At 44.8% G+C, this 16,630-nt stretch overlaps 1 protein-coding gene across 3 annotated transcripts; it reads left to right on the forward strand.

Annotated features, from left to right (window-relative positions):
- Nucleotides 1-2,423: 2,423 nt before the first annotated feature.
- Nucleotides 2,424-16,612, forward strand: MMD (monocyte to macrophage differentiation associated). 3 transcript variants are annotated; one of them, XM_052687949.1, is made up of 7 exons: nt 2,424-2,599; nt 7,077-7,158; nt 11,834-11,994; nt 12,757-12,831; nt 13,212-13,313; nt 14,007-14,076; nt 14,208-14,391. In XM_052687949.1, the coding sequence occupies exons 1-7, from the start codon at nt 2,490-2,492 to the stop codon at nt 14,289-14,291; spliced, it is 684 nt and encodes a 227-aa protein (XP_052543909.1). In that variant the 5' UTR covers nt 2,424-2,489; the 3' UTR covers nt 14,292-14,391. The 3 variants fall into 3 exon arrangements, with proteins under 3 accessions (XP_052543909.1, XP_052543907.1, XP_052543908.1); XM_052687947.1 differs by lacking the exon at nt 14,208-14,391 and adding an exon at nt 14,398-16,612 and having other exon boundaries at nt 2,432-2,599; XM_052687948.1 differs by lacking the exons at nt 2,424-2,599; nt 14,208-14,391 and adding exons at nt 4,204-4,442; nt 14,398-16,612.
- The last annotated feature ends 18 nt before the right edge of the window (nt 16,613-16,630 follow it).

A 16,630-nucleotide genomic window follows, 5' to 3' on the forward strand; every position in this document is an offset into this window, starting at 1 on the left:
ACCTAAATTCCATGAACATTGATTACAGACAGAGCTTTGCCTGAGGAAAAGGACTTAAAGGTAGGTCAATTTTATTCTGGATTTGGTGTTAGTGTGAATGTTATCCATTTACTTCTGAGACACCAGAAATGGGTATATGTATAAAATATAAAAGAGAAGTCATTTGTTCTGCATGCATTATGCTTTGCTTTGAAAAAAGAAAAGGTTAACATCCCTGATCATCTCCTCTTCAGTCCAATTACTAAAAGCCAAACAAACAGATATTTGTTATTTCTAAACAGGCCCCGAATTCTGGGACTCTGTGACTAACGCTTCACAAAGGAAACACTACAGAATCAATATTTGAAAGCAGGATGTTTCTTCACGAAATCCAAGTTCTTTGCCATCATCAGCTGATGACTCAGAGCTGTGCGTGGCTGCGGCAGGGCCAGGCCTCCCCTCCTTCCCTGTCGCTGTAATCGCATTTCAGTCACACAGAGCATCTCCTTGTGGCTTCTTCCTCTATGTCTGTAACATCTGTAAGGGGGAATGTTTCACTCCAACAGAAAGTTTTCTTTCCTTAGTCCTGCTAGAAAACATTGCTGGTTGAAGTACACGGGAGGTACATCAAGAATCCAAATGAAATCACCTTTGCTAATCACAATAAGGAAAAAAAAATCTGTTTTATAAATAGTCTCAACAACTAGAATATGAGAGATGGTGCTTTTACAATCAAGGATGTCATGTGATATAATTTTTCAAGCCATTTATGTTCTTGGAAAAGATAGATTAATATCAGATTTGACCTTTATTTTTTTAGGTCTGTATTTTGAAATCTGTGTGATTTTACTACCTAAAACAGGCCTGTCTTCAAATGCAGCGCATGGCAGGACTGTCATCTGAGGCACAGGCCAAATGACTGCAAAGTAACAGTTCCTCAATTATTTTCCTGAAGATACAATTGAACATCATTAGTCAAATAGATGACAAAATTTTAACTTCATAATGATGTCTGTACCTTGTTTAGAAGCTTAACTCTCACTAGTTTGAAGTCCCTACGTCAGAGAATGACTGACAGGTTTTCTCTCTGTATTTTGGTGTAAGTTTATATTTTCTGTTACATATTTCATTGTGTGGTTTTTTTAAATAGAAAATTCCAAAATTTTAAATCATTCAGTCATTGGATTCAATGGCTCAACAAATTATTTAAATAACTGAGTAATTTTAAGACATTTCTCTCTTCTGAGACTTTATAGCTACCCTACTCATTTCCTACCGATTGACCTCATATTAAAGATTCCTACCAACCTGTAGCACTTCATATTATTTCCCAACATAGATCCCTGCAAAATCTTGAGTGTTTGTAGCCATGAAAAATACCCTTTTATCACAAATACTGACAGAAAGAAACCTTCAGTAGATTTTCATTATCTAGCATAACCTAACTGCAAGGCACAACCCTCTAATATCACTTGTTTTACTGGTGATAAATCTTCTCTGATATTACTGAGTAACTCTGTAATCTCATTTCAGGTTTAATGCTGGCAGCAAGAAGGCTGTGACATCAGGTAAATGTTTCTGCTTCAACATTATTTCTACCGTGTGCCAAGGAGGCAGTCCCTCCTAGACACCAGTGTCACCCTGGAGATGTTGTCCAGGGCAGAACTAATTCCATTAGTGTTTGGAAAGCTATTTATAAGCTGCCTTCAGCAGGATGACCTTATTAATTAGGCTGAGGGAATGCTGAGGGAGGGAGAGGTGCTTGTTTCACAAGACCATTGACATGCATTTCAGTACAAGATTCTTCTCCTTCACAAAGATTGTCAGGAAAGGCAGCAATCTGAGCCAGTCTGCAGCAAGAAAAAAAGAGAGATGTTCATGTGCTGTGCAGGAGCCTTGGCCCAAGGAGGCTGCACCACGCTGAGCCCCAGCACAGGGTGTTCTGCAACCACGTGTTCCCACACATGCCAAGTCCCCCTGGGGAATGAGAGTTGCTTTGCAGCACTATGGGGGTGTGCCTGAGCACAGGCCAAGGGCAGCACACCGAGGTTTGCCTTGGGCTCACTTGGGACCTGTTGTTGTCCTGGTCCTACAGGTTGTGTTACTGCAAAACCAATTTTTGTACTAGAAACTTGAAGAATAGGATTTTCTTCCAGAATTATGTCAGTAAATTAGGTTTTACCAGCCAAGAAGGTCTTTGTGCATTTCTACTATGACCATGTATGAAGCAGTCAGTGACAACCCCCATTCTTTCAGAGTTTATTCTCTAAACTTGAGAAAGTGAAGGAGCTTTATCTTTAAAGCTTCTAAATCAAACCTCAGGGAAGCCACCACCTTCCTCCATTAGCACAAAGACTCCCAAGAGAGGAAGTCCAGATTCTCAGATTTGTTACAAAGTAAGAACAAAGCAAAAGATATTTTTCTCTTCCCTTGCCAGAAGTGCGTAGGCTGGGAGTGGAGAGGAGTTTCAAGGAGTTTCACCTGTCAGACTCGTTTCCCATGCCTCCTTAATGCCCCGCGCTGCTGGCCTTGCTGTGTTACATCGACTCAGAACTTCTCAAGCCACAGTGTGCCTCCCTGCTGCTCCAACAGAGCCCGTCACCACCAGCAGCTCCGAAAAGTAAGTACGTACCTGGGAACATTACTTAGCAATATCGCTGGTAGGTCCATTTGGTAGCACAGATTTATGCTTGTCTGTTATCTGTTCAACAAATCAAGAGACTATGTGTTATGCAGGCTGATATATAAACAAATTATCTGCGCTAAATGGCTGGAAGAAACTCAGCTCTTGTGTGAGATGTTTAGTGAAACTTCCTGACAGAATCCAATTCACCACTGACATCTCATGTGGCTCTTAAAATTTCACCTTGGCTGGCTAAAAGCAAACTTCCAGCAAGTCTCATCTGTTGGCTTGATAGATTTGTGCAACATTCTTGTAATAGAATGAAAACTGCAACTTTTGTGGCTTCAGACCCCACGTTTGTGTCCCGATTTGCATAATCCTATGAAAGCTGCCCAAGTTCTGATTCAGTAATGACACATGCTGTCAATTTAATGCTCATAAAAGCGCTGGCTTAAACATCCAGGAGAATGAACTCCTCTGTCCCTAGACAGTAGATAGTTCTGAAAAGGCTCTGCAGGAGCTTCTGTATGGGTAAAATCTGACCTAGAAATAATAAGGGCAAACCACACAGCTTCTGTAGTCATTGACTTCACTTCTGAGACTGTCAAGAGCTGCCATTAGAACAGATTTGCTATGCAAACTCCTTCTATTAGGTATCAAATAGGGATTGTCTTATTCATCCTGTAAAAATATCTCACACACTGATAAGAACTAAATTCCTTTTGCTCAATGAGAAAACAAGTCAAATTCCTTATTAACAAGCTCTTTGCCTCGTGGGGGCAGTTTACAAAGCTGTTACAACTGCACTGCTTGCTCGCTCAGGATGTGGAGGAAGATTTAGTAAAAGGGACCCACAGCCGGGGGAGATTGGGTTTAGTTTGACCGCCAGCCAAGTGACGGTGCTAATTCCTCCTGGCAGGCAGAGGTGGCAGCTCAGCTGGGTGTAACACTCCAGCAGGTCCCATCTGCCTCCATCCTACGAACAGTGCGGTGCTGGATGGTTCATTTGCCTAATGGTGGTTTGCTTTGCTGTGCCTGCACTGTTGCTGTTGTTGAGGGCTGGAGCTGTTTGAATGCCATTGTAAACAAGATCTTAAATTACAACACAATCTCTAACAGAACTTCATATTCTCCTCACTGACGCCCCGCTTTGTCCCACAGTGGTATAGGCAATGGAACTTATGGAGACGTTCTCAACACCGTTTCTGGGTTTCTTTATTTACACAACATAACCCTTGCTCGGACAACTGTGAGCAGATACGGATCCTCAGTGGCGTGCAGCCGGGGGTTGGAACTGAGCAGCCGGTTATCGGCAGCGCTGCAACCACGGCAGCCCCGGCGGAGCGGCAGCTCCCGCTTCCCTCGCTGCAGGGCCCTTCGCGCTTCCGCACTTCAACAGATCGGCCCGTTCGCATCGCGATCCCTCAGCCTCCGGCTTCTTCGGGTGAATCGCAAACCGCGCAGCGCCTCAGGCGCGGCTCTGCACGGCTCCGCCCCGGCACGGGCCGCCATGTCCCCCCGCCACGGTCCCGCCTCAGCCGGGCTCGGCGCTGGGGGCGGGCCGGGCGCCGGGGGCGGGCCGAGGCGCGGGCCGGGCGGGCTGCGGGGAGCTCGGAGAGCGGTTAAAGCGGCCGGCGGGCCGCCCGGCTCTCGCTCCTCTCCGACGGACGGCTTTGGCCGTCGCTCCGCGCCGCGGCGGCCCGCACGCCAATGAGGGCCCGGACTCCGGCCCTCGCCGCCTCCGGAGCCGCCCGCAGCCTCCCGTCCCGACCCCCCGCCCAGCGCCCGGCCGGGGCGGGCGGCCCGGACCCATGCGGCGGCTCCAGGAGCGGTTCCGGAGGTGAGGGATCCCCCGTTCCCCTTCTCTTCCTTCCGTCCCCGCGTTACGGTGTCCGTCCCGGGGCAGCGCGGCTCCGTCCATCGGCGTGGCCCGGCCGGGCGGCGGTTGCTTTGGCGGCGGTGCGTTTTCCCCTCTCGGTGGGTGAAGGGTCACGCATCCGCCCGTGTGCCGCGGTGCCCCGACCTGTGGCTCTCGGCTTCCCCGCCTCGGGATGCGGAGCTGCCTTCGTTTCGGAGCGAAGAGCCGCTGTCCGCCGGGTTTCTCCCCGCAGGTAAACGCTCCGCTGCGGGGCTGCGCTGCTCGCCCATCCCGGCTCGCTTGGGAAGCCGAGGTGTGAGCGTTAAAAGGGAAATAAAGCTGAAAGGGAACGGGGGGGAGAGGGAGGCGAGAGCATGCTCGGACCGCGCGAGGCTGGCGGAGCCGCGTGTCCGCGCCTTTGTGCTGCGCTGCGCGGCCGGGATGCGCCGCCTTCACAGCCGGCCGCGGCTCTTAGAGCTGAGCTGATTGCAGCGGATTCTTAGCCTTACGCGGGTGTGATTGCATTGACGCTTCCGGAGAAGCATCTGTTTCTGCGTTGATGCGAGTTACGTCTGCGGCTCGGTTGTTGAGCCGTGGAGGGGATGGTGTGGGCAGGTACCAGGCGCGGGTAGGCAGCGGCTACGGGGAGTGCCTGTGCTTGGAGCTGAATGGGCCGGATTCACAAAGAGGAGATACCTGCCGCTTTGCTTTAAAAAGAATAATCATCAGCCTGACTGTCAAGCTTTTTCTTTCTCGTTGAAACGCAGCGCCGACCTGTCTTGACCCGCTAGTGGTGTTTTTTCCTCTCGAAAGCATAGAGCCGCGGCAGCGCAGCAGATCGCTTTGCTATCTAAATTTATTCGCCCACTGAATGCGTGCTGCTGCTGTCTGCGTTGAGTTCTGCCCGCCTTGCTGCCGTTTCTGGGGGTGTGCTGCTATGTGTGGCTTAGGAGGTCTGACTGGCCCTTCCTGCTGCTGGAGAGCACAAGGAAAAATGATATAACAAGAGACAACGTGGTTTGCAGCTGCTAGAAGGAAGTGTGAGCCCTTTTGAGCTGAGTAAAGGAAGTGTGCTTCCTGACAAGACAAAAAACAAAATTAGATCTTTGAGACTAGATCAGTATTTGCTGGTTGTTTTTTCTGCTGCCTTCTTTGCTTCATCCATCAAAGGGTAATTCCATCAGCAGATGGATCCAGAATGGAAGAAAAGAACGTTTCAGTGGTTGTGGGAGTCTAGTAGAGATTTCTGTTCAATAGTCACAACAGTAACATTATTGTTTTATATGAGATGGTCAAGACTGATTGTTTCTGTTTTATTTAAGGAAAATGTTTGGAATTACTTGTAATTCTGAAATCTGGTGTTTGTTTTGTCAGGATGAATTTACCACATAGATAAAAGAATATTTCTTGCCAGGGCACAAACAAGGGTGAAAAAGGCCCTTTGTGTAGATGATAGGGAACAGATAGCTTTGTTAATGCCTTTGTCCTCTTCTGCTGCTAATAGCGCTGTCTTAATTTGCATGAATACCAGATCCTAATAAGAGACTTTTCAAAAACGTTTGTTCACCATCCTAAAACCTTCCCTTATACCAGGCCCTGCTGTGAAAAGGATCCATCACCTTTTCTCCTCAATGAATATAAATGAAGAGGAAAAAAAATTCTAAAAAGCCCTCTAATGGATAACAGGAGGTCCCATTAGCAGCCTGCCTTCAATTATTAATAGCTTTTTCAGATGGTAATACACAGAAATGTTGAACAACAGAAATAATCAAGCTAATGCTGAGGATAAGCTTATTCCTTTGTGTTTTGGGGGGTTTTGGCCTCTGGCCTCCTGCAAGGCTCCCACAGCCCCCCTGTGACCCTTTGAGGCACAGAGTAGCACTGTGCTGTGGGGGTTTGGTTGTGGTTCCCCTCACAAGCCGTGTGTATAAAAATTGCCAACAGAGCTGCTCTCAGTTCTGAGCACACAGGGGTGTCTGTAGAGCTGGTCCTGCCCTGCTGGATACCTGTCTGACTGTCAGTGCTCAGTTTCACAGTAGTCTGCAGTACTCTGGAATGCAGTATGAGAACTTACAAGTGAGAGCATCTCTTGCACGTGGCAGCAGTCTGTGCTGGGGTGCTGTGTGCAGCTCCGTTGCTGCTATAGGAATAGAGAAGAGGTTCAAGTTGGTTTATTCTGAGGTGCTGCAGAACTGCAATATTGCTGTAGAGCCGAGAATACTGTTCAAAATGAGTGACACTTGGCAGTGACGATGAAGGCCACAATTCAAGAAAAATCCAAGTCTTTATTATGAAAGGGAATACTTTCATAGTATAGGAAATAAATCCTTAATTCTTCTTTTGACCAAACGATTGAAGAGGGAGATATGACTTCTGTATTGTTTTCTATGAAATGAGAGCAGTCTCGACTGTGTGTTGCCATCCCCTGCGCAGTCACAGAAACGTTTTACCCTGTATTTCTGGGGAGGGAGCGTATTTGGGCAAACGTGGAATTTTAAGAACAGTTACCTTAAACGTGTCTGTACCGATATGTGCCGTGTTGCTGGGTTGGAGACATCCTCCATGACAGACATTCCAAAGGCGGTTTATTAAAAATGCTCCTTAATTACTCCACAGGTTCATGAACCACCCAGCTCCAGCCAACAGCCGCTACAAACCCACTTGCTACGAGCATGCTGCTAACTGCTACACACATGCTGTAAGTGCGTTTCCTTTTTCCTTTCTCACCTGGGTTTCAGTACATTTGTGCTGTATGGATAAATACTTACCTTAGCCCAAGTGGGTGCATTTTTGCAGTCTGTCTGGTTTTGTTACACCAGCTTCAGCCATAACAGCCCAGTAAATGGGATCACCAGCCGTCTAGCTGTTTGCCAGCAGTCACTGTTGCTGGTAAGAACAGAATTACTTTGGTTTACATGTAGAAGAGCTAACTGAAGCTTGTCTCATGTGCAGCATTATGTAAATATGTGCTTATTTGCCTAGAGAAATGTAGCAACATTCTGTTAGCGAGCACAAATATGTGGTTTAGCTCCTAATCCTTGTACAAATCCTGACCAAGAAGTTGGATTTGAAGATACCTGGCAGAAGTTGCTGTATTCCTCAGCAATTCTAGGCTTCATCTAGCTGAAATACAGACATGTGATATTCCTGCCTGACAGCAGCAGGTTGCAGCCAAGATGTCCTATCAGTATTTTGTGGTTTGCTGCTGTTTGTGGTGAATTTGTCTAATTATTTTCTGAACAGCCAGGCTGTATGCTACAGCATGCCACAAACTGTTTGTAACTTGGGGATATGCTAACATCCACTTTAGAGAAAACGGAGTATAATAAGGGGATTGTTGCTCTGTAAATGAAATTGTATGCAGTAAACAGCTTTTAAATGTAAAGCCTTGAAATAGGAATCGAATCTATGGGAAAGCACAGTGCGTTATATGGAAAGAGCAAGGGGGCATGCTTTATTTTTCAGATCTGTTACAGATTGTTTTGCTAAATGTCAGAAGGTCAAGTAGTTGAGCAATTGCTGCTAGCCTACAATGGTTTTTAATTAGACACCGATATATCTGTACCTGTGTTTAGTAATGGTTCTCTGTAGGTCTTTCAAAATTTTACTCTTAATTCAGAAAGTAATCAACTTGTGTTTAATGGCTGTTCTCCTCAGGTATGTATCACTTCTGATTTTCTACTTCAACACGTGGTAGTCGTTTAGGCAGCTGCTTGGAAAACATCAATTAGTAAATGGGAATACAGGGTCCTGTGTACAGCTTTGGGATCCAGTAACGAAGCTAACTTTGTGTAGCGTGATAAGGCAGCTTCACATTTCCTACTAGAAAAGCTATTTAAAATGTCTGGAATATTTTTTAAGTTTAAACAAAGCATTGACCTGTCTTTAGTCACTAGGAGACAGGAAGGGCAGCTAAGCAGTTGAATGTAGAGACAGAAAAGACAGCCCTGTGTTTAGAAGAACAGGAAGGAAGCGGTGTGTGAGAGAAGCAAGCAATAAGCATTTGAGATGTAAGGTAAGCAAAGTTGAAGCATTGGGGAGGGGTTGCTGGGTTGCCCATTCATGCTGAAACTTTCTAGGATACTCTAGTATAAGGTTTATTAGATAAAAGACACTGTTGTATTCAGACCTTTGAGCTTAAGCACAGATTTCTTTATGTTGCTCAAAACTTTTCCATTGCCTTAAAAGGAGGAGCTGTTCTTAAAATAAGTTAGGCTCAATTTCTGCAGTGTGTGCTGGGGGGAGAAAAAAAGTATAAGTATCTCAAAAATGAGGCTTGGAGTGTTGTCCAGGCCATTGGTGCATGGAAGGAGGGGGCTTCAAAATGTCAAAGTGCTCTCGTGATGAAAATGCCTTGGCTGTGTTTGATAGTTAATAGCAGTTTCTCTGTTCTCTGCACAGTGAAAAATCCAAGGTGCCAGAAGGCTTTTCATTCCATGATGCTTGTCTCCTTGTCTGGGAGGAGAAAATCCATGAGTAGAGGGATGTTGTGCTTGGTTTAGGGCTACGCTTCTGGAGCAGGAAGACTGAAATGGGCACGATTTCTCAAGTTGCTTCTAAGCATCACGTGATTATTTCTTTTTTCCTAATTGTTTTGACTGCTTACTGCTCTTTCTGTCTGCTTCCATCCCTAAGAATGTTGGGGTCATCTTTATGCTATTAACGTTTCCCTCTCAATGAAAGGCAAGTGAGAGAGCAGCAGTAATACCGTGCTTTGCCACAGTGGCTTGAGCGTGTCTCTGACTGTGACCTACGTGGCCTCGTATGCAAAGAAAATAACTTAATTTTGGTATGAATATTACATATAAAAGTAATTTTAAGGTTTTTTTTTTTAAAGCCATTCCATGGGAAAGATCGTCTACAGATATAAGAAAAGAACAAAGACAAAATGCTGGCCAAAGCACCATTTTTCTCAGCACCCCAAACAGATGGCAGTTAGCATGGAGTTTGCTGTGATGCTGATTTGGAGGAATTGCACTTCATGACGAAAGAAGTACAGCTTGTGCTGATTGTGGCTAATTTTGTTAGTGGGAACGTTGGCAGCTGAGACGTGCCATGGCATCCCCTGCAGTGACGCAGCACAACGGTGCGAGTTCTGTTAGTCCTGATGCTTTGACTTCTTCTGTTAAATCTCTCCCTCTTTAAAGGACCGATTGCTTCTGCCTTAGGATTAAAATACCATCCTTGCATTGGAGAGTTTTCTAATTACAGTCTTGTAATTAGAAACAATCTTGAGACAGATGTTAGATGTAATGAAGTCCATCGACGACGCGAGAACTGAAGAACTTTGGTCCAGTTGACTGGAACAGATTTTGTTTTTAATCTAAGTGCCTCCTGCAAATATGAAATGAAATAACTGTCACATCTAATCAGTTCCCTGCTGTTCTTAAGGGCTTTAGCCACACTTTAAATCGTATGCCATATGTGGAAAACAGGGGCAACTAATCTCCTGAGGAGTGAAATGCTTTAACCTTTTTAAAATTGGAGAGCAGTCCAGGATGTGTATATGGAAATTGATGGGTTGTGACAAATGAGAAGCCAGGCTGGAAGACTATTTTTGGCCTTAGAGTGCATGAGGTCAGCTTCCACAGACTGATTGCAAAACTCAAAGTATTTTCACCTCTGGTCCAAATGCTGCAGATGCAAGAATGCCACACTTCTCAATTGTATGACTGCGTAGCTTTCAGCTTAAATGTAAATCTTTGCAAAAAAGAAGAGAATAAAATGTTAATGAAGTCAGTATACTTCAAAATCCATAGGAAAAAGTAACGTTTTGTCTTTTTTAGCTCTTTTTTTTCTGGATTAACTGTCTGCTGTACAGATTGGTTCAGTACACTTTTCATCTTCTGAGCTGTAGCTGTGGTGAGAGTCTCCATTTTTTGTCTGCAGGTAGATGAAGGACAGACAGTACTGGCTAGACCAGAACTTTGCACTCTAAACTAACAAACCTGTAATGCAAAGCAGAATTGCCATATTTGTTTAAACATTGCTGCTTCCTGACTTTGTTTAGCCTGCTAAGCAATGAAGAATTTAACCTGTGAACTGTCTGAAAAGGAACTGATGCAGAATTTTTAACAGGAGGGCTGCCAAAGATTTTCCTTCATAGTAAAAGGAGACAGGTAGAAATGTCTGAGTCAGCAGGTTCCTTCCTTTAAATCCTCTTTGGCTCTTGGTGTTTTCTTTCTGAATGAGACAAAGGGTAGAAGTTGACCTGGAAAAGAAGTGGAGTTTTAAATGCATTTCCACACTGTGCTGGAGAAACAGTTAAAGCTGCTTGAGCAAAGATGTGGCAAGAAAAACAGGTTGGGATACACTGCAACATAATTTCATGTTTGTGCATTAAGCATCTTCACAAAAGAAGTCCCCACTTGAGTACTGTGCCAAGGAAGGTATGGGAGCAGGTCCAGAGGAGAGCCACAAAGATAATCAGAGGGCTGGAGCACCTCCCTTATGAGGACAGGCTGAGGGAGATGGGGCTCTTCAGCCTGGAGAAGAGAAGGCTCTGGGGGACCTTACAGCAGCATTCCAGTGCCTGGAGGGGCCTACAAGAAAGCTGGGAGGGACTTTTTGTGGGGTGTGTAGCAACAGGAGAAGGGAAACAGTCTTCAAACCGGAAGAGGGTAAATTTAGACCAGATAATAGGAAGAAATTATTTACTGTGGGGTGGTGAGACGCTGGAACGGGTTGTCCAGTGGAGTTGTGAATGGAAGCATCCCTGGAAGCGTTCAAGGCCAGGCTGATGGGACTGTGAGCAACCTGGTCTGGTGGGAGATGTCCCTGCCTGTAGCAGGGGGTTGGGACTGGATGATCTTAAAGGTTCCTTCCCATCCAAGCCATTCTATGGCTCTCAGTCTGTAGCTGATTTATTTGGTATCTAAAGCCCAAGTTCTGCAAAGCCTTTGTTAATTCCATTGCCACCTATTTACCTGCATATGTTAAAATATTCATTTTTTTTACTCATTTGCTATTTTAGTTTCTTTTGGTCTGTCCTGTGCTCAGCCTTTATGCACAAGAGGTGCTTTGGAGCACAGCTTAGGGTAAGATCAAAACTTTTTCAGGAATAAGCAGCAAAATGTGAATAAGAAAGTTGGTCATTCTGAGAGGAGCAAGTAGCATATTCTAATCCCATGTAAGAGTGCATTTGTCACAAGCAGGTATTGCTTCATTGTCTGAGATGCTGTCAGATCTCGACCCCTGTGTGCTGATGTACAACTAAATGGAAAACTCCTTGCAGCTGGGAGGCTGCCGTCAGATGTGCGTGCGTGTTCCTCTGTGGTGTGCTGCAGCATTCTGCCCTGCTGTTGCAGTTCAGTGGGTGGTAGCTGCACTTGCTGTGAGTAGAGTTAATGGCCTTTTTTTGGTTTTTGTTTTAGTTCCTCATTGTTCCTGCAATTGTGGGCAGTGCCCTTCTCCACCGACTTTCCGACGATCGATGGGAAAAAATAACAGCATGGATCTATGGCATGGGGCTCTGTGCACTCTTCATTGTCTCCACAGTGTTTCACATCGTTTCTTGGAAAAAGAGTCACTTGAGGTATGTCTGTAGCTCTTGTACAGATGTTTGACTCTCAGGTTCTGTGAGGTTTTAACACTGTGGCCAAAAACTGGGAATTTTACAGCCTAAGGTCAGAGTGGTATCTTGTACTTAATCACATAATCATAAAAAAGAGCAACAAACAAACCCTTGATTCTGTTGAAAGAAACATGAACCAAGCTCACGTACAAACAGATGTATGTCTGCTGTGTTTTGATGTTGATTTATGAAGCCCTTGTGGCTCTTAATCTAGTAGTTGAGTGGGAAGAACAAAATCTATGTGTGTGGTGGATGTAATCCCACCTCAGAAGAACACTATTTGGGACTATGTTATTTCATGTACCTGGAGTAATGCAGAGCTTGCTAAGAGAATGAAAATGGGATACATGACTAGCAGCCTTGGAAGAAAGGCAGCAACAGCAAAACTAAAATGTGATGGTTTTTTTTTTAATGACACCTATGTAGTTCTGGGTCACGAATTGGGTTTAACTCACAATCACTGGATAACCATTTCTGGATTAAGCAGGTCTGATGTGACAGCTTTCTGCTTCCTTGTGAGTAGAACCTATGGTGAGGTAGGGAAAGGGAGAGAAATAAAAGAGTGCTCATCTCCTGTGTGTCTGGCTTATGGCCTTGTGAGGTTGAAGCAAAGTGGACGGTGCTCCAAATGATTTTAAATGTATTTCCCCTGAATTCTAAGACGTGTCAGGAAAAACCAGTGATACTCTGATCTCCCTGCTGACTTGCTCTCTCCCTCACCAGGACAATGGAGCACTGCTTTCACATGTGTGACAGGATGATGATCTACGTCTTCATTGCAGCATCGTATGCACCGTGGTAAGGAGTCTGGGGGGAAGAAACCTCTGACTCTGAAGCACTCCATGTAAACACTTTTATCCTTGCAACTTTCCAGTTGCTGTAGGAGTTTCCATAGCTGCATCTGACCATGTTCTGCATTGTAAAAACACACGTCGTGATGTTGTGGGATTTGCTCAACAGAAACTAATTAGAAAAAAAGCAGAGTTGTTTGTCCCTCTTGGTGCTTTCCTCACATCAACAGAAATACGCTTTTGCCTCTTTATGCGTGCCCACAGTCTTTTCCCCATCATGTCTAAGCTGTAGTTCTGGATATTTATTTATATTAAGCCCCAGTGTTCTTGTGTTAGAGTGCTCCATTCATTCACTAAACCTGTCTGTTGAAATCTTTGTGCTTCCAGGTTAAATCTTCGTGAGCTTGGACCTCTAGCATCTCACATGCGTTGGTTTATCTGGCTGATGGCTGCTGGGGGCACTGTTTATGTATTTCTCTACCATGAAAAGTAAGAATTCTTATTTGCATTTAACTGAGGCTTTTGTTCTGCTTTCTGAGCGTTGGGTCTGGCCTTTCACACGTTGAAGAAAGACCTTCAAGAGGGCAGAGATAAGTGATGAGAACAATGCAAAGTTGCATCTTGTTCAAAGATGCTCTGTGTCTTCAGGCTATTTTACTGTCTTCTCTTAAAGGGGGGGAGGCAGGTATCCAGATTGAAGTCTTAGCTTTGTTGCAAGAGAGCAGGAGTGAGAAGGGGTGAGGTAAGAAGGATGAAGTGCTGTACAGGTTGTACTGCAACGTAACACTGGGCGGAGGAGGAGGAGGAATTCCTGCTGAAATGTGCCTTCATTGGTTTCTGGAGCCTGATTTCATTGCTTCTATTTTCAGTGGACAAGACCAACTGTTCTTTGTTTTGATGAAGAGCTACTGAGTTTCTTCTCAAACAAGGATATGAGTTTACAGAATGTTTTATTCTCACTAGCATTTAGCGGGAATGAATGCGTCTAGGCAGTATGTAGTGGATCTCTGCATGCAGAGATAAATGTTGGCTTTATTTTTAGAATAAAATGGGCAGAAAGCTTTTTGAAAAGTTTAATGGCCTCATGCTAACGTGAGATTGAATACATTTCCTTTAGTGCTGAAATAAAGGGTCATATTCCTGTACATCACCTGAAATGATTCACTTCTGTTCCATTTTTAGGTATAAGATCGTTGAACTCTTCTTCTATTTGGCCATGGGATTTTCTCCTGCTCTGGTAGTGACGTCCATGGTAAGGAACGCGAATATTGACGTTACAAACACAGGCTTCCCTTTTAGGACTAGTCTGAGTTCTGGTGCAGCTCTGCTGCTTCTGAGAAAATCTGAATTTTAGTCTACCATAATGATAAATGTTCTCTGCAGGAGAACCAAACAGCCAACTGTGTCATGGATTTACAGCTTCCATTCAGCGAAGCGCTGCCTCTCTTCGCTGAATCCGGGCTGTAGAGTTCAGATAAGAGCAGCTGGGGCTCCAGACTGGATGAGGACAGCCGTGTTGTGTCGAAAACGTTCCTTGCCTCCTTTCCATCCCTAACGCGTCCTTCATTGGCAGAGCAACACGGAAGGACTGGCGGAGGTGGCGTGGGGAGGTGCGATCTACTGCCTGGGCGTGGTGTTCTTCAAGAGCGACGGCGTCATTCCTTTTGCCCACGCCATCTGGCACGTCTTCGTGGCCACGGCGGCCGCGGTCCATTACTACGCCATCTGGAAGTACCTCTACAGGAGTCCTGCCGACGTTCGTCACTTGTGATCCGCGCGCGGCGGGGGGCAGAGCTGCACGGGGCCTTGTGGCAGTGTTACTGACTTCAGGAACGGGGGGAAATGCCCAGAGAAACTGCACTGACTGTGGTAGTTCTGTGAAGGCGACTGCTGTGAGCTGCTGTGCGCGTGTCCTGGAGTTGCCCTTCAGATGGCGACGCTGTACCTGACGGAGGAGCTGTGCTGCAGTACTCAGAGTCCATTCCATGTGAGCAGAACTGGCTACCTGATGTTTACAAAGAAATTTTGTATTCTAGTTTACCTTTGTGATTTTTTAACAACGTGAATTTTTCTAAATGAACGATTCCAATGAAGTCAGTGCAATAGCGAGAACAGAGCTCTTGATTTGAAATCGGTTTCTGTCACCTTTCCACTAGCATTTGTTGAACACAAACACAGGTGAACGATCTCCTTTTACCACCTATCATCTTGATATGATGTGACTTTTATAGAAAATTCTGGGGGCTTTTGTAAACTTTAGAAGTACATTTATTGAGCTGGAAACAAGCAGCTTCATCTATGCAGTTACTCATATTGCAAAACCTTGCAAGAAATGGTTACATTCCACATACTGTACTGACAGGCAAACATGGTACCTCTTCCAAGGGTTGGAGCATAGGTGTAATTATAACCACTGTTACAAACTAACGCATAAATGCTCTTCTGCTGAGTTTTAATGTGCTATTGTTGTGCTTATCTATAATACCACTTAAACAGCACCTTAATTTGGCTTTATCTGTGATGGAAATGAAGCGTGTTGGAAGAAATTGGCATTAAGTAGTTCTTCAGGATTGCCAGTCTGCCTCGGTGCTGTGCAATAAATAGGGCAGCAGTGTGAGGAAGCCAGCTTATCAGAGAGCAGCAGCGTTAATGAGAGCAGTCGACTAATTTGCCTCCCTGCAAAACAAAGTTGGTAATTTCCCCAGAGCATGGACATTGGTGCTGGAATATTAAGGCTCCAGTTTTTCAAAGGGATTCTAAACTGGCTGACAAAGGCAGTTCCCAGCAGCTTTCCCTGCGGCTGTGGCTGATGTGTGAGGAAATGCAGGTCAGAGCAGCAGACAGCAATGGCCAAGCAGGGGGAGTCCATGGCTGTTGGCTCTCCTCAGCACAGCCTTCTAGGAAGGAAAGGTGAAAGAACTTGATGCAGTGTCACTTGTCATTCTGGGACTTAAAACACAGAATAAAACTGGTATTTACTTGTATTTCTGTCCTTCTGTACAGGAAAATAAAATGTGGTAGAAAGTCATGACTGTAGAACGTGCATTAAATGGCCAGATGTAGAAGAGTCATTGTAATACTGTTTATCTGATAATTGTTCTCTGTCCCACTATACAATGAATGTCTTATATTAAGATTGACTTGATCCTTTTTCTAATTTACTCAGTTTTTCATGTCAGTATTTGAAAACAAAACCAAAACGTGTTGCCTTTTTCAGATTTCGTTCTGAACATTGCCTATCTATCTGCCACTGATGAGCAGCAAGGCAGGGGCGTTTTTCAAGGTACCACTTAATACTGCAGCTAGATTTGCCGGGGGGGGGGGTTGCACATTTTAAGGTAGATTCTTCTGTAAACAGAATTTAGAAGAGGGACAAACTTCAGCTTCAAGGCACTGAAGAGCTGTGCAGTGTTAGCAGGCTGAGCAGCTGCCCCATGGCTACAAGCAGGGCAGCGGGGCAGGTAATCTGTAGTGCTCACACATTGGGATGCCTCAGTTTTTTTAACATTGTGTCTACTTTAGGATTTTTCCACTTGGTGATTTCAAACCTTTTGTTTAAACGCAGTACTGTTAAAACCACTAAAACACACGTAAAGGTTTCCTGTAGTCTAAAGCGAAACCATGGCTTGAATACGTTTGATTTAATTTTTCATGGCATTGCTTTTTGGAGTGTTTGAAATGGTTTTTAAAGATTTCAATTCGCCAAAAATATTTTGAATTACTGTAATCTAGTCGATATGATATTGAATGTACTAAACTAACAATAAATATTTTGTGCAATTTGGAAACCCTTGTATTCTTGTATT

This window comes from Tympanuchus pallidicinctus, unplaced genomic scaffold, assembly GCF_026119805.1.
Source record: "Tympanuchus pallidicinctus isolate F22 unplaced genomic scaffold, pur_lepc_1.0 scaffold23, whole genome shotgun sequence".
Lineage (NCBI taxonomy): Eukaryota > Metazoa > Chordata > Aves > Galliformes > Phasianidae > Tympanuchus > Tympanuchus pallidicinctus.